Source organism: Vulpes lagopus, chromosome 18, assembly GCF_018345385.1.
Source record: "Vulpes lagopus strain Blue_001 chromosome 18, ASM1834538v1, whole genome shotgun sequence".
NCBI lineage: Eukaryota > Metazoa > Chordata > Mammalia > Carnivora > Canidae > Vulpes > Vulpes lagopus.
In genome coordinates, this window is record NC_054841.1 from 36,014,292 (window position 1) to 36,041,085 (window position 26,794).

At 40.7% G+C, this 26,794-nt stretch overlaps 1 protein-coding gene across 1 annotated transcript in view; it reads left to right on the forward strand.

The window, feature by feature from the left end:
- Positions 1-26,794, forward strand: part of LOC121477734 (SLX4 interacting protein) — a 179,973-nt gene that overhangs the window by 96,133 nt on the left and 57,046 nt on the right. Inside the window, 2 exon segments of the mRNA XM_041732247.1 lie at positions 14,374-14,463; positions 18,480-18,600. Of these exon segments, the coding sequence (XP_041588181.1) occupies positions 14,374-14,463; positions 18,480-18,600 (211 nt within the window).

Here is a 26,794-nt window from a genome sequence, read left to right on the forward strand (position 1 = left end):
GTGACTAGAAAAGGTTCAGCCAGCCTTGGGGCAATCATTGGCCTGATTCTAAAGTCCAAATTTTCCTTGTTAAAGTGTCTCTTAGAAGACAAGTTCTCTGGTTCTTGAGGCCAGAAAGCCTGTATTTTTGGGTACACTAAAAAAACTCCAAACCAGTAAGTGATGGTGCCTTGGATAGGTTAAGTGGCTAATTGATAAAATGGAGCAAGTCAGTAGTAGCACATCCTTTCCTGTGTGATTCTCATCACTCCTCACAATCAGACCAGTGACCTATGATAACAGTGAGGTATTACTCTGTTATCTATTTCAGTGCTTCATGCTTTGATCTCTTGGGTTGGGTGGTGAGCACACCGACCTCCTATGGCATATCATTTTCCTATCAGAAAGTCTTGCTCATGTGGTTTCTCTGCTCTCATCTGGTTCTCTATTTCTTAAGGCCCTAAAGAACTAAAAGAATTGTTTTCCACCTTTAAAGGTGCTGTTAATATTCTGGCTTCTTTTTTAAAAAGTTAATCATTCTACTTTCTTCAGTTGATCCTTATAATATGATTTTATGTGTCATTCTAATACAGTTTGTCTCAATATGTACATTGAAACTAATTGAACACTAAATGCGTAAAACATAGCTATATCATAATATGTATTCTAGCTGCTGCTGTTAAAGTAACCTAAAATGAAGTTGCCATCATTGACTGACACAGCATGATACTGCCCACTCATAGGGCTGACTCTTAATCAAGAGTACCTCTGTGCTTGGGTGGTTAGTTTTTTGGAGCCAAAGGTTGGCCCTTGCATATATCCTTGTTAAATTCCATTTAGTTAGATTGATCTAACTACTTTCTTTAACTCATCCTCATAGCCTGATTTTAAATGTCTGTGAGTCACAGAGATACCGTTTTTTGTTTGTTTTGTTTTTTTTTTTTCCTCCAGATCATTTTGCCAACCCAGATATTCACTATTCCCTCCCTTGCAGTATCATCCACCTATTTTGTTGCCACTGTATTTTCATACCTTCTTCCATATCACTGCCAAGAATGACCAAGATCAGAGTCAAGGAAAAAGCTCTTTACCATATCCCTCCCATCTCCCTCCATGTTGTTCTTTAGCATTCATGGCTCCTATGGTTATGGCTGTTGAACTGGTTATGAATATACCTAATCATTGTTTCTTCTCCTATTTTTCTGGTTTTTCTTCAGGATTCAATTGTTCATTCAGAGATTCATTCATTAATATTTATTGAGCTCCTTTTGTGTTTCAGGCAGCCCTTTTGGAAGTAGAATTATTACGGTTTTGTTAATAGGTTAGATTTAGACTATGAAAGAAGAGAGACATTAAAGATCACTCCACGGTTTGGGACCTGAACAACTGGGAGAACAGAGTTGTCATTATGAAGCCAGCTTAGCAACACCTGGTGGGAGCAGCTTTTGAGGGTAAAATATCGACAGTTTGGTTTTGAGCTTGTTAGGTTGTAGATGCCTGTTTGACAGACAAATGGAGATGTAGAGTAGGCAATTGGATGTATACATGTGGAGCTCAATGGAGGTCAGGGCTGGAGCAGGAACACTAGGTGTCATCAGCATATGAATTGAAATGTGGAGATAGGAGAGGTCTAACAACTGAGCTCTGTCTGGTCAGTTTAGATTCAGTGTGATGAGGAGGACCCAGCAGAAGAGACTGAGAAACAGTGGCCAGGGAAAAAGGAGGAGAACCAGGAAAGCAGAGCATCCCAGAAGTGAGGGTTTCCAGGGGCAAGTGAAAGAACCACTTTCTTAGATGGGACTGAGAGGTCAAGTAACATGAAGACCAGGAACCAACCACTGGACTTGGCTACGTGAAGATCATCGGTAATCTTAACAGAAGCTCTTCTGGTGGAGTGGTCCAGGCAAGAGGACATCATGGGAAATTGCCTGATTCCTGGCTGAGGTTCACACCTACCTTGTCAGCTACATTACACCAGTCATTGCAGTCTGGGAACCTTGTTACGAAGAGAATGTAGTTAGTTTTATGTACCTTGGGTTTTCTTCCAGATCCCCTCAATAATCTGGATTAAGGGATTAGGGATTAAGTTTATAGTTGCAAAATCTACCATTCTCCCCTTTTGCAAATTGCGGTGTCATTTGCCCCCCTCTCTATGATCTCACTGCAACTGCAGTACCCCTCATCATCTCTGTGGCTGAGCCCTATTAAGTGCCCATCCTGCTTGTGCCCTGGGACAGGTTCCCTCCAACCCAGTGAGCTGACTTCATTTAAAGGACTGAAGTGCCACTGTATAACCTCCCCATGTTTGGGGTTTATGATCTCCTTCCTTTCCATTTCTGCTTAAGACTTGATCTCAGTGTGGCAGATAGGTCCTGTTTTCCCTTTGGATTTTTGTCACCATCTTTATCATCCTAAGCCAGAGGTGAGTTTTTTAAGGTTCTCAGCAAGGCATTATTATATCTGTGGTTCTCAACCCTGGCTGCACATCATATTCACCTCTACAGGGTTTTTATGTTTTCTTTCTAAGGAAAATCATAATTTGAGTTTCTTATAACTTTAAGGGTATTATTTTATCATTGTGATAAATTGTGATGTTCTTGTAAGTTTTAGAATTGTAATAATTTCACAGTGTGTTGGTTGCCACATTCCATTGTCTTACATGGTAAAACCTGATTAGATTTTTCTTCCTTTTTATTGTCACCTCCCAAAAAGTTCCTGTATTGTACTGAGAATGCCACAAGTAATCTTCAAGAAGACTCAATGGCCTATAGCAGTGTTTTCTTTTTCCTTTTCTTTCTTTTTTTTTTTTTTTTTTAAGATTTTACTTATTCATGAGAGACACACAGAGAGAGAGAGAGAGAGAGGCAGAGACACAGGCAGAGGGAGAAGCAGGCTCCATGCAGGAAGCTCAATGTGGGACTTGATCCTGGGCCTCCAGGATCACGCCCTGGGCTGAAGGCAGCACTAAACCGCTGAGCCACCCAGGCTGCCCTATAGCAGTGGTTCTTAAAACTTGATTGTTTACTAGAATCACCTGGAAAACTTGTTAAACACAGGGTATCCCTAAAGTTGGGTAGGTCTTAATTTGTATAGCAGACAAGCTCCGGGAGATTCTTTTTTTTTTTTTTTTTTTGAAGATTTTATTTATTCATTAGAGACAGAGAGAGAGACAGAGGCAGAGGGAGAAGCAGGCTCCCTGCAGGAACCCAGTGCGGGACTCCATCCTGGATCCTGGGATCACGCCCCAAGCCAAAGGCAGATGCTCTACTGAGCCACCCAGGGGTCCCAGCTCCAGGAGGTGCTGATGCTCCTAGTACTTTGAGAGCCCGGGCTCTCTTTCTAGGCTCCAGTGGGTAAATATCCTCAGCATTGTGCACACAGATTCCTTTCCTGAGCTAGCAGAACCAGGAGAATAAGTATGGCTAACGGCAGAGATGAGGCTTTCGCGTGACTTGGTTGGGTCTCTGAAGCTCTGGTAACCCTGCAGCCGTGCTGAAGTGGAAGCCTTTTGTATGTCATAGGCCTCAGGAAGTCCTCACCCTGAGGTTGTGTTTTGGTTTGCAGCCCTATACTTGCTTTTTTTTTTTTTTTTTTCCCTCCTGTAAAGGTTACATATAGCCTTATCTTTGCCTCTTTAAGTTGGCGTTGGAAGCACTGCTTACTCGGACCTAGTTTAGAAGAGCAAACGTAGCCCCCTTTATCAACATATCAATCAACAAATATGTGCACGATATTTGTACTCCACAAAAAATGAAATGGCACCTCGATTGAACAGAGAGTGCCTTGTAACTTTACCTGGCAAGTCCTATTATATCTGAAAGTAGATGAGAGGATTCCAGAGAAAACATACTGATGTGAAGGATTCCTAAAATTATTTTACAGTTAACCAAATAAACAGAATTCCTCTAAGTCACTCAGATTCACCAGAGTATCATCAAAAATTGTCCCCCACACTAAGGAAGTTGGAAAATTGTGCTGCCTATCCTGTATCTCTCTTCCTCTTTCAAGGAATTTCCCTCCAGGACTGATGACCCTTTAGAACAATCCACGAATTCTGGGCATTGATCAGTAGAGGAATATTTACAGAGTTTCTGTTTTTCCTTCTTTTTTTTCATTCTGATTCATTTATAATTGGTCTCAAGTTTCTTTAACTCAGAGGCTACACTGCTTTTATTCTTCTTGACGCAGAAGAACATCAAGATTCTTCAGGGATACGAAAAAAGTATTTTCTAAGATGTTAATTTTTAGAAAGTTCAAAATCAAACTCACATTCCAAAGTTTCTTGATAACACATATGCTAAATAAAATTGAGGGGAATTTGTAGGGACCAAACCCCTATTGTTTATCAAATTCCATTTTCAAATTGCTAAGTGGTTGGCAGTAATTGGTCCTGAACACAATCCCGATGGCCTGAATGTTGCTAACTATGAACTTGCTTGTCTTTCTAGCCACTTACAGTGCTTTCAAGGCAAGTTCCCTATAGAAAAATGCATAATAACTTATTTCAGATTATCTTTTAATTTCATGTTCTCTGTTGCGTAAATATGCGAGAGGAGAATTCATACTTTTGCTTTGTGATCTGCCACGATACAAGCCATCTGTTGTTCTTCTAAGAAGCAGTGTGTAGCCCAAATAAAACCGAATGAAGGAATTATGAGGCATTTATTAGCTCTTAGTAGGAATAGATGGAAACCTGTGCCCTGTTTGTAAATCTTTTGGAACTGCCAGTTCAGAGTTCATTGAATATGCCCTGGAATTTGAGGCAAATTCTACCTTTGGAGTGGGGGGAAACCCTAAAACAACCCATTGAACTCTTGGTATGGCTGGCGCTGTGCTACAGCTTTGCACCTGCATGCCCACATTTCATGTTCAGACACCGCCATAAGGTCTTTCTCATTGCTGTCCCCATTGCATTGCTGGAACTTCCTCTGGCCTGGGAGAATTGAGGTTCAGGGCAGGGATTTAAAGTCAGGTCTGTCCTGGCCCCAGTCATTGTGCTCCTCGTTTCTGCACAGGCTTCGTACACACCGCAGGCCAGTCCTCTGAAGAATACATTGCCTCCTGGTTACATTTGAAAGAATAAGTTCTGGAAAATCATCAGGGAAAGTGTCTAAAGAAGTGAAGTCAGTCCTTACCGTTCCAAAGGAGTGGCTGAGGGCTTATTGCTAACTGCATTCTTCCTGTGACGGTGGGTTTGAGTCTGTGATTCAGCCTCGAATGCTACCTAAAGGTGCCAATGGCGTATGTTCAATTTAAGCATCGTTTTATAATATATACCACCTTAGTTGCCCTTTGCTTTATTCCCAGCAGAGCTTTACTTCCATTCCCAAATTTCACCCAGAAAGACTGTGAGCCACTTTCTGAGCACTCTAAGTCAAAACCCCCAACTCTTTCTTAGTAGGGTACCAGAGACAATTTACGAAAGATAAATTGTCTTATCAGTCCCTTATTGTTTTTCCCTCCTTGTCATCAAACCCATTAGCTCTGCTTTTCTGTGTTCTTTCTCATTCTTTTTTGACTTGCTTCTTCCCCAGCTGTAACAGTAAATCTGTGAAGAAAAACAAACAAGTGACTGGTAAGGTGTACATCCCTGATCTGTAGCCAGAGGCCCCATAACAGACACCAATCAGGAGAGAGAAACTCCCTCCCCTTCTGATTCCTTTTCACTTGAGACAGGTCACCTCCTCCCCTGCATCCCTTTCAGCCCGTAAAACTTGAGCTCAAAGGACTAGTCATCTATTAGCAACCAAGGAAGCCCCCACACAAACCCTTTAATGGGTTTGAATTCACACGGTCAACCAGGGTTTTGCAGATCGTTCTGCCTGATTGGAAGGTGGTAAAATAATTGCATGGCACGGAGGAGTGGGCATTGCTGCCTGTTTTCTGGGGTGACAATATGTTCATAAATGAGGCAACCTTAGTTGTAAACCGTAAGATTGATTCTCTGGTGTTTCTTATTCTGAAGACAGGGTGCAGTTAAGAGAGAGGTAATCCCTCCGAGGCAGAGAATAAAGCAGACACTTAAAGTAATTTTTATCATTGATGTATTTTTTCAAATTCATTTAACACTCTCCACTGTTCTCTCTGTGCCAGGCCCAGTTTGGGGCAGTGATCACCCAAGGGCAACAGAAGGCAGCCCATGGGAAGTGGATGTATGCAGCCATATGTTTACAGCCTGTGGTGATTCCACAGCGGAATCATGAATAAAGTGCTGTGGCAGCAAACAGGAGCTTATTCCTGCCTGAAGGATGTCAGAGAATGCTCAGGGGAAAGACTCATTGGTTGCTAGGATTTTTCCTATTGCGCTTGTGTGGCCCATAGTGAACTGATGCAGGATGAGACAATGCACCAGACTCAGCATGGCTCTTTCATAATCTATACATCAGGGCACATGTGTGCAAATAGAATCCAAACAATGGTTGTAAACGGAAACACAACCAGGAGGTGGGATCTTAAAGTGGAAGGCACCTTGAAGGAGATCTTAGTTGTGGCCCTTCATTTTACACACAGGGAAACTGACACCTCGAGAAGGGAGGTAGTTCACCCCTCCAAAACTGGGACTTCATCAGAAGAGATTCGTGGTCTTGGATTTCCTGCACTAGGCCCTTCTGTTTGTCATCAGAGGGCTTTCTTCAGGCCTTCTCTGTGTGCTGTGTTCTTGAATTCAGGCTGTGCTTAATTCTGTTACTAAGATCATAGTGTTCCTTCTACCTGGCCTGACAAGGATTGCCAGGTTGGCAAGGCACCACACCAAACAAAACCTAGCCGTGATCACCAGGGATCTTCTGAAAGTAAAAGAGAGTAGAGCTCTTAAGTTTCTCAGTGTTTCCAGAACACTGACTGGTAATCATTTATGACTCTCTGGGTGTCATGAGAATCAAATGCAATAATGTGCAGACAGGGCTTCACACAGTATCTGGCGTATACTTTATGCTCAATGAATTTTAACTATTATTATTGCGCATTTGTTCATGCTTAAGTTTTCCCAGTTAGATTAAGGATACAGTATATCCCAATGGAAAGGCTCTTTATTCTCTCCTCCCCTTACCTGTCTGCTGGTTTATTGGATATGCCATTCTAAAGGTACGCTGCTTGCTTTTCTTGAATGTAAACTCCAAGCTTGGATTCCTTGGGCGAGTATTGTAATAAGGAGCAGGCCAAGGGGGTTAAATCAACAAAAGATTTGTGCTGACTTTTCTTCTGCTTTAACTCTGGGTAAGGATTGTTACTGTCCAGGGACCATTGTTCCTGCCCTCCCTCCCCACTGCCTCACCTTCAGTATGATTTATTGCCCTAGTGCTCTGCTGCATTCTTTCCCTTCTCTTTTTGCTCCTGCCTTCTCCCTAACCGGCCTTCCCACCCCAGTCCTTCTGCAATGCGGCTCTTGCCATTACATTGCCCTCTTATCCTAAGATGGCATCCCACTTTGGCAACTTCGGCATCTGAACTTTTAGTGCTCTTCTAGCACAGAGTGAGTCATTCTGCTTAGGGAAGGGAGCTGAGTGACTCTGGAATCCTTGGTTCAGTCCCCTGGCAGTAATGGATAGATACGGCTATCAGTGCCCACCCTAGAGGGAATAGCTATAGTGGGGTAGGTTTCAGGCTAGGCAGCCTTAACTGTGCCTCCACATGGCTTCTGGAAGAAAGTCCTCAGTGGCCTTCTGCAGAGAGGATGTTTTATTCAAAGTAATGCATGGCAGTGGGCTTTTAGAGTCAGATTTGGATTTGATTCCTGGGTCTGTCACTTAACTGACTGTATAATATTGGAACTAGTCCTTACTTTCTCAGATTCCACTTCCTTACCTATAAAATGTGAGTAACAGTTGTGTTCTTTTATAGGCTAGTAGTGAGGATTAAATTGAATACTATCGGTAAAGCTTATTAACCCAATGCTTAGAACATAGGTACTCTGTAAACTATGCTTTTTCTTTAAAGACCACATGACTTTTAAATTTCATGTTGTAACATACAGGCACTTTATTTTGATATGAAAATATTTAATATGTTCCTTAAAACCTTTTAGTAAAGTTGATACTCCAAGAAGAGAATTGCCATGTTTTTTTGTTTTTGTTTTCTCATGAAAACATTCAAAAGAAATGTCTTTCTAGATTTAATATTTAGGAATATTGACTTATCCTCAATACTGATTCATTCTCATCTTTTGGACTCTGGCTTTTGTTTTTTGACATTGGAAACTAGCAAACTCAGAGCCAAGTATTGCAGAGACCTCTGACAGTGGTGGGAATTTTGTGCAGACCTACCATCAGCTTCATTTTATGTTTCGACCTTTGTTTTTCTTATTTCCTCTATTTTTAATCTTTGCCTTGTTAACCCAGCTTGCCTTAAATCCTTGATTACAGGTGAGTATAAAATGCCAGTGACAGAGCAGATCCATCTGGACAAGCTACCTGTGGACAGACCCACGGGCATGGTTGAAACTACTCACATGCATAGGACATCATCTTTGTTCTTCCTCCTCCTACACCCAACCACATCCTCTTCTTTCTCTTGAGTTTCTCTCAAATCTACGCTTTTGTCTTCACCCATCAACTTCCATCGTCTCTTAGGTGGGCTTTTGGGGTGGCTCTAAACCCATTCTTCATGGTTCCATGATTTCTCTCTGCCAGCTCTTGTGTGCCACACCTACCTGAGAGAGCTCTGCAGCCTACAGGTCTTCTGGTTCCCCCTTGACCTGCCCTGTTGGCCTCATCTGCTGACATTGCTCTGTTCCTGCTTATTGGACTCTTTTTTCGTCCCCAGAGCATGCCAATCTATTCAGGCCTTTTTCCCTGTGTGGATGCCATTTGTTTTTCTTTCTCTACCTCTTGCCTTCTTCCTCAGGACTGAGCTGAGAAGTCATATCCATCATCCCTGGCCTCCCTCAGACAGAGTGGTGGCCTGGCCATCTCTGGTCTTTGGGTGGATGCTGTGATTACACTTACTGCAGTGCTCTGTTGCTGCCTCAAGTTCTAGCCAGTGCCTCTAGAAAACTCACAGGTGTTGAATGGATGAATGGGAGAGCGAGAATATACACATATCTCACTGTTCTGAGCCTGATTCTGAAATACCTACATGTGTGAGAAGGGTTAGCATTTCCACCTTTCTTTTACACATAAGGTAAAAATAGAAGATGAGATCTTCCACCCCTGGTAGTGAGTTTAGGGTGAGGTAATTGTAGGATCCTTGTATTATTTATTACCTTTTTTCAAACTATAGAAAATGACTGATTGCTACTGGTGATGATGCAGTTGTTGCTGCTCTAGAATAAGGAGGGATGGAGTTGTTCTATAATGCATCAGTGTCCTGGGCTGAATTGGAACACCTTGTCCCCGACATGGGCTCAGTGCCCTCCCTTTGTACATAAGGCTGTGGTTTGCCCAAAATTCAGAGCCCAATTTATCTTGCCTTTTTCATTCATTCCTTTCTTCCTTCTATTAAATGTTAAGCATTTGCCTTGTTTCCTTCTCCTTGAGAAAGATTATTCAGAGCAGTGGTGGCCCGGATGCTGGAGGGCAAGGCCAGGATGGTCACGCTGAAGATTAAAACTATCTACACACACACACAAATACACACAATATTAAGCACTTATTGTGAGCTGGTCCTATGTTAATTGCTGCAGTGTAGAGTCGAATGAGATTGGGACCTTGTCTGTACCAAGGAGCTAAAAACCTAGCAGGGGCTACCCGTACATATACCAGCCATTAGTGCAGGAATAAATAAGGGTGTGTAACATATGCCTGATCCAGAAAAGGAAGTGACAGACTGTTCAGAAAAGCTCCACAGAGATGTCCATGCCCTTGCTAGGGTTCGAGAACGCATAAAAATTCACTAAACACAGGAGCATTGAGGTGCATTAGAAGCAGAGGGCTGAGGGGCACCTGAGTGGTTCAGTGGTTGAGCATGTCTTTGGCTCAGGTTGTGATCCCAGGGTCCTGGGATTGAGCCCGCATCGGGCTCCCTCCAGGGAGCCTGCTTCTCCCTCTGTCTGTCAGTGCCTCTCTTCCTCTGTGTCTCCCATGAATAAATAAATAAAATCCTAAAAAAAAGTGGAGGGCAGAAACAGTCCGTATGTTAGAAATTGCTCTGATAGGGGCATTGAGAGTTCATGAGACACAAGGAGAAGTAGCCATCATATTCCAAGTGGGAGGTGATATGAGCTGCAGAATAAGAGATGGTGTGTTTAGCTCTTTTAGAAGTAAAATCGACAAAACTTGATGACTAATGGTGGAGGGTTAGGGAAAAGGAGGAGTAAGAGTTGACTCCCAGGCTTTTGGCTGAAATCTCTGGGTGGAGGGAGCTAGATAGATGGTGGATCAGACCCTGGTCTGTTGACTCACAAACCAGGGCATGGATGCAAAGCTTTTTCTAGTAACCTTTGGTCTACTAAAGACATAACTTGGCCTGTCTAAAATGAGCAGCTCTGGCCTAAGAAAGAAGTGATGGTTAGCGTGTTCCTCCTTTCTGAAGAAAGCTGGAGAGTTTATCTGTTGAGAGATGAAATGACCTCCTCCTAATTAAGGAAAGTGAAGGCTATGCTTCTGGCAGCAGTTAAGAGCCCCGATGTCTCTTCACTCATAGGAGCTAAGCAACAAAGCTTTGAGAGCAGGGAACTTTTGAAAGGCAAAATACTTGTGCTTAGTGTGGGAGTTTGAGAGAGTTCTTGCTGGATAATTCAGAACTGCTGGCTGCAAAAGGAGAACGCTGCTGGGCGGGGGGTGGGGGGGCACTGCACGCGTGCTCGGTGGCAGAGTCTGGCTGAAATCCCAGGAAAGTTTGAACACCAGAGTAAGATTCCATGGTTTATTAAAAAAAAAAAAGGAAAAGAAAAGACATTCTAATCAGTCTGTTTATAATCAAACTTACACTAGGTTATTTGTGATCAAAGTTACAAAATGATGAGAAAATATCAAATTGCTATTTAATTCTTTAGAAAGCTATTATATAGTATCAATTCAGAATGTTCAAGCATCACTTTTAAAAAAACTATTTTAAAAGATATTTTTGCTAATGAAGAAGGAATAGTAGAGAACTTGGTTTGAGGAGTCAAGATGAAACACTTGTAGGGAACTCAGTAGGATGTGTGTAAGGCATATCCCATTGCTTTGGAGAGGCTCTTGTTCTGCCATCTGTGGAGCCTCCACAGGTCTGGGATAGAATTCAGAGGATCAGTGAGCTTGGATTGGAACAGAAATTACATCTTTATTTAAACCAAATTCTAATCAATTTTTTTATTATAAGTTAAGTGTTTATTTATTTTAAAGATATATTTACTTTAGAGAGAGTGTGCAGCATGCAGGAGCTGGGGCTACAGGAGAGGGAGAGAGAGAATCTCAGGCAGACTCCATGCTGAGCATGGAGCCCAACCAGGGAGGTGATCTCATGACCCCGAGACCATGACCAAGACTCGAGTGCCACCTAGGTGCCCCATAAGTTAAGTATTTAAAACACAGTGGTATTTACAGTATATGTCACCTTTAGAATTATAGCTCTTTTCATATTATAATTGTGGCACATATCTGAAGATATCATCTGTGCTTACCACTACTTTGAAATTATGGTAGTTATTAGATCTACCACTGTGTAAGAGCCAGTGCCTTAATAAACAAGTACATACATTACTAAATCACACGCAAAAATTTTTTTAATTTGGATAATTGTACTTCAGTCAAGTTGGTTTTATTTTTAGTCCTGCGCATTGTGTTTCATACATTTTTAAACATTCTGAGCAGATTTCATCAACTGCACAGCTGCCCAAAGAGATCCATGGCACACAAAAGGTTAATAACCCCGGCTAAGATCATGTAGTTGTGGCATATGACCTCCGCCTGGTGGCAGCATACTCCTTAAAGGTTAAATCTGTAATTAGCATTGTGAAGAAGCATAAAATAACTGTATGCTTGAGTATAATTTTCAAACAGTTTTGACCTCAAGTCCACAGTAAGAAATAGGCTTTTGATCATAACTCATTATACTCATATATAAGTTTCACAAAACAAGACTTGACCTTACACTGTGACACATTGATATTTTTTATTCTATTCAAATAACTACTTTTGATTCTCTTTCTTTAAAATAAAGTACTGATTGTAACACAGTATACTGCACTTCAGTAGGTCACATTGTACTGTTTGACATTATAGGAAACTCTCTTTCATCATATTTCATGATTTTTTTACCTAGTGAACTTCACTTTGGTCTTCCCCAAAATACCCATATATTTTCAGAGACACAATACATTTTATATATGTCAGTAAATATGCATGTGCTTTTACACAAACACAGCCTTTAAAAATTATTTATTAGTGATGTATAATTTATATACTCTGAAGTGAACTGATCTTCAGCATATACCCCACCAAGATATAGAACATTCCCATCACCACACAAAGTTCCTCTGTCCCTGTTCTTAATCAGTTCCTCCCTAAGTAATCGCTGATTGCTTTGATCACAGATTTAGTTTTGCTGTTCTAGAACGTTATATAAGTGGAGTCATACAATATGTATTCTTTTAGCCTGGCTTCTTTTGCTCAACATAAGGTGGAAATTAGTCCCTGTTGAGTGGATGAGTAGTTTTGTGAGGAGCATTCCACTGAATCAATGCACCACACTTTGTTTATTCTCCTGTTGATAGATTTAGGTTGTCTTCTGTCTTAGCTGTTGTGAATAAAACTTCTACAAACATTTGCATACAAGTCTTTCTGTTCACATTTTATCTCTCTTGGTAAATACGGAAGGTGGCATTGTTGGCTTAGTCAGTAAATTAAATTGTGTGTTTAACTGTAGGAAACTGACCATTTGCCAAAGTGGTCAAACCATTTTGCATTTCCACTAGCAATGTATAAAAGTTTGGGTTGCTCCACATCCTTACCAACATTGGTGTGTCAGTCTTTTTTATTTTAGTCATTCTGGTAGTTATGTATAGTTGGTGGTTTTAATTTGCATTTGCCCAATGACTGATGTTGAATACTTTTTCATGTGTTACTAGCTGTTTGTTTATCTTGTGAAGTATCTATTCAAGCTTGGGTTGTTTGTTTTTTTTTTAATATCAACTGGTAGGAGTTCTTTATTTTGGATGCTAGTCCTTTATATCAGATAAATGAATTTATGAATATTTTCTCTTAGCATGTGACATACATATCAATTTTATTAATGGTGTCTTTTAATGAGCAAAAGTTTTAAATTTTGACAGTTCGATTTAAAATTTTTTTTGGCTGTCTTTGGTGCTTTCTGGGTCCTAAGAAAGTTTTTCTACCCTAAGTTTGGCAAGATAGCTTTGGTTTTTATGTGTAGGTCTCTCATCCATCTCAAATTAATTTTTGTGTATGGTGTGATATAAATGTCATGTTTTATTTTCTTTCCATATTTATATTTGGTATTCTCAGATCATTAGTTGAAACTACTTTCCTTTCATCATTGAAATATAGCACAGAATTTTAAAGAAAAAAAAAAACTATTTAGCCAGAGAGGTGCAGAAGTGACATTTTTCTACAGGCTGTCACTGACCCTTTGGGCCTCTGGGATCATCCCTAACCTGCAGTCTTGGTCTTCTATTCCTTTCTGAGTTAGCCCATCCAGTTATTTATATATCTCCAGAAATTACTTTACTCATAAGGTGTGAGGATTTATAAGGCTAACCACATTTTACAGGATCTATAGTTGTGCCACAGAGTGGCTGGTCACATATGGCTGTTTAAATTAAATTAAAGTTAAATGAGGTTTAAAATTCAGCTTCTCAATCATAGTAGCCACATTCCATGTGCTTAGTAGCCACACATGGTTATTGGCTACCCTGTTGTACAGGGGCAGGAAGCAAGATTTGTACAATTTTATAGCATATTTTAATGAAACCAAGTTACTAGTTTTGTTAACTGTCATTTAGCATCTAGCTTCCTCTCCTTGTTTCTTTTTCATTTGTCCTCACTTCCATTTCTATTCTAAGATGTGCTGTCACAGCCATTCCTTTTGTCTGTCTAAAAATGCAGTAGCTTATATCTGTTGTTGCCTACCTAGAAGAAAGAATTCCCCTGACTATCCACGGAACCCTTCTTTTCTGGAGCCTACCCAGGACTGACCCATTTAACTTCTTTCAATGTCTGATAGTCTTCCAGCTGTCACTGAATGTCTTGAACGTCCCCCTTAATGGTGTGACCAGAGATAGATATTTTGTCTTTACTATCATGGTGAAAATTATATTTCTCCTTAGCTTTTCTACTGTAAATATTAAACTTGCAAAAACTAGTAGACTTATGACCTGTAGCCCTGCCCCATATGAAGTTTTCTGTCCACTAGGGAACTTTGTTGCCATTTCATCATGAGCAACCACATAGGAATTTGTGAGATTTTCTTTCATTGTTTGCTGGGTGTGAGCTAACTCTGCCATTAATGTCTTTTTAGTGTGGGAATTTTGCTGTCCTGGTGGATCTTCACGTATTGCCTCAAGGTTCAAACAGAGATACCAGCTGGTTTTCTGAACGTAAGAAAGAGGTATCACAAAACTTTTCACTTTTTAAATGCAAGTGGCTGCTGCTCGAAGAAATATTAACTCTTTCCAGCTTTCATTTTCATTAGTGAGCAAAAAATATTGAATGATATTTAACCTTCAGGAAACAGTTGTTATATTCCTGATGACAGACATCCACTTTTTTTTCCCCTGAGAAAGTGACACATCTATATATTTCATAAACTATATTATTTTTTTAAATCAGACATTTTCTACCACTTTGTTGTTGGGGAATGGGCTCTTTGTAGTTAAAACAGAAGAAGACATTAAAGTGGGGGTTCTAGGCAAGCAGGGATTTTAACCTAATCAGTTGTAAAGGACAGACTGAGCCCCTGAAACAGGCATGGGGTGAATGCAAAGCTAATCTTTCACACTTTTAAGTCAAATTCTTATTTAATTCTTAAATTCTCATTGTCCACACTTTTGTCGCCTACTCTACTTTTATTAACATGAGTCTTTGAGTGTACCTCTGTTGGACTGTGTTCCTTCTCACTATGGTCCATCTGGGAAGCGGACGGCTGGATGGTCATGTGACTGGGAACATGGTGTTTGACCTCCCTGGGCCTCAGTCTCCTCATCTGCAGATGAAGGAGTTGGACCATCAGCCTCTGAGTCACTCCTAGCCCTCAGTTTCCGTGATCCCACCCCAGTGCTGCTGTGCCAGAAGGCTGGAGAGTGCATCTGGCTCTCCTCACGTGTTCTGCTTCCTTCTGCATGTCCTTGTACTAGAGAGCAGGGAGAACCATGACAAGACACTGTCTTTCACAGAACTTTCAGAGTATTATAGTGCTTTGTATCCTCCATGATACTCATCACAATAGCTTTTTAGTGTTAGAAATAAAGTTAAGTTTTATAGAAAGGTAGTGTATGGAGAAGAATTTAGTGATAGTAGCAACAAAACAAAGGAAAAAAAACCCCACCATTACTGTGGTGACTGTTTTCAGTTAACTTTTGAAGATTATTGGAAACAAAAAAAATCCCTCAAAGAAAATTTATAAGGAATACATTTTCAGTCACAAAGTAATAATATAATCATTACATGGTTAGGCAGTATGTAGAGGATATCTGGTGGCCTACAGCTAGGGGAAGGCAGGCACAATATTTGGTATAATGGGATTTGTTGTTCAGGTTAATAAATGGATTTTCCTCCTTAGGACTTAATATTTGGTAAGCCAGCCTCTCCTAGTACAACTCGACTCCAGGGAATTCCAACTTTGGCTTACCAATACTTGGTTTCCCCAAAGTGACTAATGCTCACCTGAGGGGACCTCACCCCAAAAGTCTTCTGACTTGACTGACAGGAACAGCATTCTGGAATCCACTGTTTTGGGCCCACCTTCTTCTCTGTTCTCTCCCAACTTTACCACCTCAGCCTTAGCACTTTCTTGTTGGTATGTAGTCAGTTTTGCCAAGAGTCAGTCGATTTGGAAGGCTTTAAAATAAGGCTAGGAATATGTGAATCACCTCCTAGCCAAAGCATGAAGCTAGATTTTTCCAGGGTGCCACACACAGCTATTGCTGCTCCACCTAGTACTACGTCCCAGCAGCAAGGCATGACTTAGCAAAGGTGCTCAGTGCACGATTGGACCTGCAGAGCTTGGCTGCAGTGTTAGCTGCAAGAGGGCAGGTTATGCCAGCGAGCCAAGCTTCCCTCTCAAAGCAAAAGCAGATGGTTTGCTGCTTATACTTCAAGTTGCTCCTTTAAAGTTTGTTCACTGACATTAAAATTGCTCTGAGAGGGATCCCTGGGTGGCGCAGCGGTTTGGCGCCTGCCTTTGGCCCAGGGAGCGATCCTGGAGACCCGGGATCGAATCCCACATCAGGCTCCCGGTGCATGGAGCCTGCTTCTCCCTCCGCCTGTGTCTCTGCCTCTCTCTCTCTCTGTGACTATCATAAATAAATAAAAAATTAAAAAAAAAAATTGCTCTGAGAGAGAGAGAGAGAGAGAGAGAGAGAGGAAAAAAGTTAGTCAAGGAAAGGATCTGACTCTAGTCTGTATTCAGTGTCTCAGTGCTTTCATATTTTTTTAATATTAGATTTTCATGATTGGGATTTCATGAGCAATCAATTTGATTACATTTTAGCCATCACTTTATATAGTGAAAGTCTCAAGAATGTCCAGTTCCTTTTCAGAAAAAGGAACTAATTGCATGTATTAAACCCAGGTTTATTTTGAGTCCAGCATGAGTAGTCTTTGTACCCAAACAGACAAACTTGAACTGTTTCATTTGTAAACTTGAGGAAGCAAGTGTGAGCCCCGTTAGCCTAGAAATACCATATATATCTATGTCTTTTTGCTCATTGATTCACCTTGGTCTTCTTATCTGCCTCTCCACTATAACTGGGAATTTGTCTTTTCTTGCACTGCTCTGGTTCTGAAAAGAATGCTTTGCTAAGTGTACTGTGGTCAGTTACTAGGGTATCTTGACCACATCACCCATGGTCTACCTTCCATTCGTCAAACCTGACTCATGGAAGGAAAGCCCCGTAACTATAGGGAGAAAGTTTGTGTTGTATGGGCCTTTGTTTTATTTTTGTCATACTATTTTTAGTTCTAGCCTTATAGGGTATTTATAGCCAAATTTTAACAATCTTTGTTTCCATGTATGTCTTTCACATATTTTCTAGCTCAGTCATAGTTGAACCCTGCATGTGAAGCAAAATTCTTTGTTAAAACAACAGTATGAGGCAAAGCTGCCTTTCTGTTGTGTGAACAATGCCAAAACGCTCAACTGTAAACGGATATCTCTGTAGTCCACAAGGCACTGCATCTTTGGGCTGCAAAATGAGAGCAAGAGAGAGGAGACCAGTGTTTACATTTTATGTAGAAGATCGCATTTGTGAATTAAATCAGGGATTTTTGGTGCTGCTAAAGAGTGTACGTATTTGCAATAAAAGTTTAGCTATCATTGTCCCTCAGAGCTGCTTAAAATTTTGCTCTTGTTTTAATTTATGAAGATTCTAAGAGATCAACCTGAGATGGTATTGAATAAACCAGTGAAACAGGTTTGAGTTGACCTTGGCAACTCTGAGCCTTCTGCAGAGTCTGGGACTCGGACCAGAATGACCAGTCCTTACACACCAGTTCTTAATCTAAGCTAAGGAATTTCAATTGGTGTGCCATGTTTTTTCCTTTCCCTACCTTGGCTACATGTCTCTGATGGACAGTCTCTTTCCTGTTGTGTGGTGGACTTTGAGTTTTTTCTTTTCATAAGTAACACTGATTCATCAAACAATAGTTCCAGAAATTTGCTAGTGATGTGGTATGTTGATGTTGAATTAAAACCATCTGTTTCTGTTGTCTAATAAACATTAATCTACTTTAGAGAAATATGAGAAGTTAAATTATTTTCACCATTAATTGGCAGATATAGTGCAGTTTTTACAAAAGGAAATGGGCATATAGAGTATGGTCAACAAGAACGTGGAAGAAAATCACATTACTGATTCCCAGTTCTTTCCAGCCCATCACTTAGTGCTGTTCCTTTTTCAATAGATTTCTAAATTTGAGGCCAGAAACTAAGGAATAGTGGTGTTTAGGATAAAAAAGATTTTAAACCAAGTTTGAAAAATGAGAAATATTCACATAGAAATCACTGTGGCTGGCTCCTCTTGAATAAATTGGAAGAGCTAATAGCACTGTACCTGGTACTCCCACCTAACAACCGTCCACTGCCATCCTCAGTCTTGCATGGCCACACAGGGCACTTCACTGTTTTTGTCTTTCTTTTAGAAATGTGAAACTGAGGCAGAGGGAAATTAAATGAATTTCTCAGTTCACAGAGTAAGCCAACGTCATGATTTTTGAACAAAGCTCAGTAGCAAACTTACGTGTGGGATGTTACCCTAGAACACAGATAGCATTCTTTTCAGCTTTCACGGCTAAGTAAAAAAGCAAACAAATTGAAATGTTTAGTGTTTACTTTTTAATACGCATGATGTTGACTCTTTTTGCATTGCATTACATAGAGAATATATCTCATTTTTAAATTTACTTTAGGAAGTCTGTTTACTGTTAAAAGAAACCATCGATTCAAGAGTTAATGAGTACTTGGAAGTTCGTAAACAACACAAGCCATCAAATACAGAATTCACAAGATCCAGTCCCTTGACCTTAAAAGGTAGGCACAGAGTACTTTGATTTTGGGTAAAATTTCTGCTTTGTGGAGATGGCAGTTTTGTTGGACTTTGTCATATTAGTACAGTGATACATTTAAAAAACATGTTCTAATGAAGATGCTTTGTTTGGGTAGAGAAAATTAACAAAAAAGCCCTGGAGGGCTTTTAATGGGAGGCAAAATATATAAAGATAGAAAATAAAACATTCCTAAGGAAACTTGTGAATACTTTAAAGGATTTTTTTTTAACAAGTAGTCTTACAAATTGATTTACATTAATACTGACTTGATTTGGGGTTCTATGCTTTTTTAAATGCTTTCATATATGTCACCATATTTCAGAGGATCTCAACTGGGGGTGATTGTGCCTCAGGGGACATTTGGTTGTCATCCTGGTAACTACTGGCATCTAGAGAGTAGAAGCCAAGGATGCCACTAAATATCCTACAATGCACAGAAAAGCCCCCACAGCAAGGTGTTATCTGGCCCCAAATAGAAGGGCACTGAGGTTGAACTATCCCACCCAATTTCCTAACAACACTTTGAGAATGGTTATGTCTGAGTTGTAGGTGATAATGTCGAGGAGCTAAAAGATTAAGAGCTCACCTAAATCAAAGATCATCTTTTTGAGGACAGAGATGATCTTGTTTATTTGCCGTCTTCCCCCACACGCCCCACTCCTCCCTACATAGCCCAGTGCTGGATACACAGATTCAGTGACCTGTTGAAGAAAAGCATACCTGGGTGACAGGTGGCAGAACTGGACTCCAGACACAGCTCTTCTGACTCCCAGCCTGTTGTTCTTTATACTCTGTCATTGTTGTGATTTTAATTTTCTTTTAACTTTAAATCAGTGTCTCATAAATACTCTTTGTGGTACAGATAAGGTCAGCCTCATTTTAATCCTCAGTGTACAGGACTGGACGGCAGTAAACTGGGTAATGCTAATGCAGCACCCCCTTAGAAGAAGAATTGTGTTAAGTAACCCCTTTGAAGCCATACTTAATCTACAGTGTTCACCTGGGCACAGCTGATAAGTGGGCCGACAGATTAATTTAACCCAAACCGAAAGCTTCAAACAAATGGATTTTTCAGTCCATACAATATTATATTAGATGATGCTTTTTGGTATTTTGATTAGTTGTAGGACAAATCTTGAGAAAATCCAGAGGAGCTTGTATCCTTTGTACCTCAGCAGACTTGGCTGGTCTCATTTTCTAACTGGTACAAAAGGAGAAGGAACAGAGAAGGGTCTCAAACTTCCATTTCTGATATGCAGGTGGCATGGTCAGTACTGATTCTCAATTAGCCTTCCCCCTGGCTTCCTCTATTGCAGAGTGAAAAGTACTAAATATTCCATTTCCTTGCTTTTTTTTGAGTCCCTGCTTTCAGTTCTTTAGGTGTATACTTAGAAATGGAATTGCTGCATCATTTGGTAATTACCAGTTATATTTATTTTAATTAATTTTTTTTTTGAAGAATGTGCTATCCTGTTTTCCAGTGACTATTCCATTTTACATTCTCACCAAGAATGGATCCCAGTTTCTCCATAATCTTGTCAATACTTATTTTCTGTTGTTTTGATAGTAGCTATGCTGAGTTGTGAAGTGGTATCTTATTGTGATTTCAGTTTGTGTTTCCCTCATTTGTAGTGATTTTTGGCCATTTTTTCATATGCTTACTGGCCATTTGTGTTTCTTCTTTGGAGAAATGTCTATGTCCTTGGCTCATTTTTTATTGTGTTACTTGTTTTTTGTTTTTGAGTTGTAAGAGTTCTTTTACATATTCTGGATATTAATTCCTTATCAAGTATTTGACCTGAAAATATTTTCCCATTGTATGTTGCCTTTTTACTCTAAGTAGTGTCCTTTGATGTGCAAACGTTTTATGTTTTGATGTAGCTAATTCATCTGTTATTTTGCTGCCTGTACTTGATGCTATATCCAAGAAATCATTACTGAATCCAATGTCATGAAGCTTTTAAGAGTTTTATAGATTTAGCTCCTTTTAGTTAGGTATTTGATTTATCCTAATTTCAAGGAAAGGGTCCAACTTCATTCTTTTGCATATGGATATTTAGTTGTTCCAGCACCATTTGTTGGTAAAGTCTGTCCTTTCCCCCATTGAATGGTCTTGGCTCCCTTATTAAAAGTCTTTAATCATAAATGTGAGGGTTGGGGGTGTCTAGGTGGTTCATTCGGGTAAGCAACTGCTTTTGGTTCAAGTCATGATCCCAGAGTCCTGGGATCGAGCTCTGTGGCAGGCTCCCTGCTCAATGGGGAATCTGCTTCTCCCTCTCCCTTTGCCTACTATTCCCTCTGCTTGTGCTTTCTCTCTCTGTCAAATAAATACATAAAATCATAAATAAATAAATAAATAAATAAATAAATAAATAAATAAATAAATAAATAAGTATGTATGTATGTATGTATGTATGTATGTATAAATGTGAGGGTTTATTTCTAGGCTCTCTGTTCTGATCCATTGTTCCATATGTCTGTCTTTATGCCAGTACCACACTGTTTTGCTTACCATAGGTTCATAATAAGTTTTGAAATTAGGAGATATGAGTCTTCGAACCTTCTTAATGTTTTTCAAATTGTGTTGGCCATTCAGGGTTCCTGTCACTACTTTTAGTGACTGTGTAGTATTCCATTAAATATCCATACTCTGATTTATAGGTAGAACATTTAGTTTGCATCTAATATTTTCACTGTGGTAAACAATGCTACAGTGAATATCCTGGTGATATATACATGCTTGCACATAGCAACTTCTCTATAATATTTTTAGTTTTAATGTTCATATTTTTATTCGTTTGTAAGAGCTTCTTAAGAATATGAGAATGCTTTGTATGTTTTATAGGTTTTAAGTGTCCTTTCTGAGTTTGTCATTTGCCTTTGACTTGGTTTATTTAGCTGCCCAAACACAAACTAGGAGAAGCCTGTATTTGCCTCATGGAGCCTTCAGTGATCAGTCACTTGTGGGGATGAATGCTAGGCTTCTCTGTAATGAGATAAGTAGTGTAATCGACTGCCAGAGGTAGACAGGGTGATACTAATGAACCATTGCGTTATTCACTCTTTAGGAAGAAAAGCTGTGCTAAGTATTCCTCCTTGAAAGTCAACTTGGTATAAAAGCACTCTCTTTCCTTTCCTGCCTACTTCTGATCACAGTTAACCTTTAATTGACCATGTCTTTTGATGTTCATACCTTAACAAGTCCCCTCCTCTGCTGCCACCAACATCCCTGCTCCAGCCTCCCCTGCATGCCTGGGCATGGGCACCCACAGCAGCTCCCTGGCTGGCTTCCTTGCATCTGCTCTGGCCAGTGCCTCTCCTGCTGTTTATACTTCAGTTAGTGTCATCCCTTAATATCACAGGTCTGGGGATGCCTGAGTGGCTCAGCGGTTGAGCATCTGCCTTTGGCTCAGGGTGTGATCCTGGAGTTCCAAGATCACGTTCCCCACATTGGGCTCCCTGCATGGAGCCTGCTTCTTCCTCTGCCTGTGTCTCTGCCTCTCTCTCTCTCTCTCTCTCTCTCTCTGTATCTCTCAAGAATAAATGAATAAAATAAAATAAAATCACAGGTCTAATCTTGTGAACCACTTCCCCACCACTTCCCCAAGGCTTCCAGGTACAAGCCAGGATCCTTGGAGTAGCAGCCTCTCCAGCCTCCACTTGTCCCACTTTTTCCTTCTTTTTTACTCCACTGATGGCAGTTTAATTGCTTTCTTTCAAAGCTCCATTCTTCTGCTCATGGGGCCTCTGCCCATGTTGGAGCCCTGGTCTCCCCTTTCCCTGTGTTCCTTCTGCTCTCTGCTCAAAATCACTCTTTAGGGAAGCCTACCTGGGGACAGATCTCCTTGTTACAGGCCCACAAGCATCCTGAACACCATTCGATTAATATCTGTCCACAAACATATAAGCCACCTGAAGACAGGTTCTGCCTCTTTTATTACCATTGTGTCTCCAGCTTGGAGGACATTTCCTGCTTTGTAGTAAGTACTTAATAAATGTTTATACAGGTAATAAATTACATACACGGTACTATCTTTCCTCTTCCTAGTAAGGTCAAGGCCTGCCCTAACATCCCCATCCTGCCTTGTCTCCTCCCGCTACTTACTTTCCTGCCTCCCCACAAGCCAAGCCTGCATTCTTTATACCTCTGCCTTAATATTTACACAGTTCACCTTTGTCTGGAAAACTCCTATTTAACTTTTGAGACCCAACTCAAATATTACTTCTCCAAAGTCTCCCTCGGTTTCTCTTCTTCTGGCACTTCACACTTTTAATACATTTGTCACATTATGTTATAATTGTATACCTGCCTTTCTCCCACCTCTTAGTTGGCAAAGACTGATTCTTTGCCCCCCACAGGGCCTCTTCTTTTCTTCTCCAAATCACATAACTGCTTCCTTCCACAAAGAGGTCCATCTTGCTCTAGGATGTGCTCACCTGTAGGAACAGTGGACACATACTGTAATGTACTATCGCCTTATATTGTTCATTAACAACATCAATAAAAATGGAAACTGAGTACATGTTTTCAGTATTGCCTCAGAGCCAAAGACATCGCTCTACATTTAATCTGACTGCCTGTTCTCAGCTGTTCCCCATAATCTTACTGAAATGCCCTTTTCAAAAGCAATTTCAAAGCCACTAACCGTAAGGCCTTGCTATTTCCTCCTCGGTATCCAGTTCTGTGTCTCATGTTCCCTGAAAATAGAGTCCACATCCTATATTGGTGGTTTGGATGAATGTGAGTAATTTATGCTTTTGTGTAAAGTAGATATCTTCTCTTATTTACATGAGTTTCTTACCTTTTTTCCATTTCTAGATCCACATAAATAATATACCTCATCACAGTACAGATACATAGAACATAATGCTGGCTGAGGTGAAGTCTCTGAGCTGGTAACTTTGTTGATTATTCAGATAAAAATATTTTTCATGCCAGTTTTCTGGTTTTCTTTATGAAAAAAATTTGTGTAAATGGTTTTGAGGCCATTTCCTTGATCTTATAATATAAAGGAACGCAGAGTATTCACCAACTAAATGAACAGCATAACACAGACATTTGCTGATAGTTTCATCTTTTTTAAGTCACCTGAGGTGTTATTTCAATAGATTCAGTAAAAATTAGTGTTGTAAGTCATGGGGCACTTCAGTGGCTCAGTCGGTTATGTGTCCAACTCTTGGTTTCAGCTCAGGTCATGATCTCAGGGTTGTAAGATTGAGCCCTGCAGTGAGCTTCACAGGCTTGGCGTGGAGTGTGCTTGAATTCTCTATCCCTCTGCCTCTGTGCTCCCATCCCCCATGCATGTGCATGCTCTCCCCCACCTCAAATAAATAAATAAATCTTTAAAAAAAGGCTTAACTGTCAATTTCTGCCAATTCTGTTTCATTAACCTTACCAAAACTAGGTGTTATCAGTGTTTTTAATTTTTCCCAGTCTGACAGGCCAAAAATCAAAAAAGGAGATAGTCTGCTCTCTGATTTTTATCTTTCACTTTTTTATGTGCTTGTTGACTGAACTGCCTGTTTACAGCTGTTGCTCATCTTTGTACTGGGTTGTTTGCCTTTTTCTTCCTAATATTTTCTCTTTCCTAGTGTCCCTTCCTTGATCACAGCCTTCTTAATCAACTTTTGAATTACTGCCATAGCCTTCTGATTTTCCTTCCTTGATTTTCCTTCCAACTTATCCACACCTCTGCTGCCAAAGTGGCCTTTCGAAAACAACTGTGATAGTCTCCAGCTTAAAACCTTCTGTGGTCAGGAGCCTTAGTTGTCTAATATCCTTTATTTTATTTTTTTTTAATTTTTATTTATTTATGATAGTCACACAGAGAGAGAGAGAGGCAGAGAGAGAAGCAGGCTCCATGCACCGGGAGCCCGACGTGGGATTCGATCCCGGGTCTCCAGGATCACGCCCTGGGCCAAAGGCAGGCGCTAAACCACTGCACCACCCAGGGATCCCTGGGAATATCCTTTATTTTAATTTCATTTCTGCTTGAGACTATCAGAATGGATCTGGCTCTTTAGCAGAGTCGGTAAAGATAATAGATAGCTCACAGGATCTACCTTTTGGAGGACACAGCATAATCTCAGCCACAGATGGGGACAGCTTTGGTACATGTGCCGTTTCAGCTGCAGTCTGCTATGCTCAGGACCAGGGGTCAGCCTCTAGTGCTGAGCACCATGCTGCTCCTTCTGAGCCTAGTGCAAGGCAAAACTAGATCCCATGGCTGTACCCTAGTTGCAGGTGGGCCAGGGAGGACAGAATGTTTGGCCTTTACCTTGGGAAAGTGGGATGTTAAAACGTGGGAAGTTGCCAAAACTTTGCAAGGAGGATGGTCAGAAGTTTTGGTGGGTGGACACAAGTTACAAAATATCCTCTCAAGTTTTCTTCTTGGCTGCCTTCTTCCACAAACTTCCAAACAACAGACTTCTGCCTAATGACAGCTCTCCCAAAGCCAGAGGAAATAAGCTCAGCATCTCCTCTGAGAGAAGGAGAGAGAGAGAGAGAGAGAGAGGGAGGGAGGGAACCCAAAGTCTCACACCCTAGCTCCAAGCCTAGGCTTCCTGAATGACATTCATTCACGGCCCTTGTTTGTTAACCCATTGACTAAATTATGAAGTTAACTCTTGACAACATACCTTAAAGAAAATGTAGGGAAACAGCCAAAAAAACTTAATATATGAAGGAAGAGAGTGCAGGAGGATGCCACCATTCTAACTTTTAAAATAAATAGTTGGTATTTATATCTTCTCTCCTCTTAACATTTGTGTCATATTCTTTTTGCCCTCAGCTAGTAACTCAGCTGATGAGGATTGTTTGCGTGGCAAGGTGATCCAAACCTCCATTCTGGAGAGATTTGAGCCTACAATGATCCTGCCTTTATGAGGCTGTCCACAGTTCTCATGAATTTTTAGCACTGGAAATGTATCACTAGATAGAGCCTGTCATAATCCCTGTGTTTTATCCACTTGCCTCTGTTGTGTCATCATGGGCCAGCATTTCTACTCCCCTTTTGGTCTGTTTGTCTAGTGGCATAAAAAAACCTAAAGTAGTATGCGACACTTTTAAATTTCTGCCTGGGTCATTGTTACCCCTTCGTTCCAGTTTTCCTTTGAATACTCATGAAGCACAGTCATGAGGATAGAAAGCAAACTTTTGCTGAGGTGGTCACTTCCCTCTTCCACTCCCTGGTTCCAGGAATTCTTGCCAAGGGAACACATATTGTTCTGCTGGTCACAGCATGTAATATGACTTGTAGGACTTTAACCCAGCCCCACAAGGTCCTGCCTTGCAGTTTGTATCACAACTGAATTTTCAGTAGGCCCTTCAACCACCCTATAAAAGGCCAGCCACATTTGATCCTTGCTTGATTGCTTGGTAGGACCTTTGCATTTTATGAATGTACCAGTGTATTTCTAAAAAGAGTTTCTTGGTCAGGAGTACTATGGTAATGGTGAATGAGGCCTTCAGTAGGTCCAGCAGAAACATGGCAGGCATAGAAAATACACCCAGATTCTGAATAAGGGTCCATTTCAGTGAAAATATTGTTTTCTCTGTGATGAAAGATGTCTGATATAATAATCTACCCACCATTGCTGACTGCTGGCCCATCTACTTGCAATATGAGAATTGGTAGGGAGACTCAAATTAATTGCTGCTTTGGCAGATTTGGCATTTGGCAAGGCTCAGTGTTGGTGAGTTTAAGTCCATGCCATTGAGCCCAAGCATAATACTCATCCTTGCCAACATGGCCACATGCCTCATGAGCCGTTTGAGCAGGTAATCTGACATCTGGGGAAAGAGGCTGGCCAGCATCCACAGGGAAGGTCATTTTATCCAGGTCATCACACGAATTTCTTAATGGCGGTTTTTGGAGAACATTCACATAAGATAAAGATATTTTCACACACACACTCCACTTAACTTTTCCTAAAATGTCCTCGTCACCAGTTGGTCTGAGATCATGCCAATGAATGAATGAATAAATGCACACACACATGCGCGCGCGCGCGCACACACACACACACACACACACACACACATCAGGCTATCTTTCCTTACAGGCCAAACGAACCCAAAGTATATCTCTCAACATTCTGCTCACTGGACAGATGTCTTTTCTCCACCCCAAGTGAGGTTATATCATTGCACTCCTTCACTTCTGGCTGATACTATC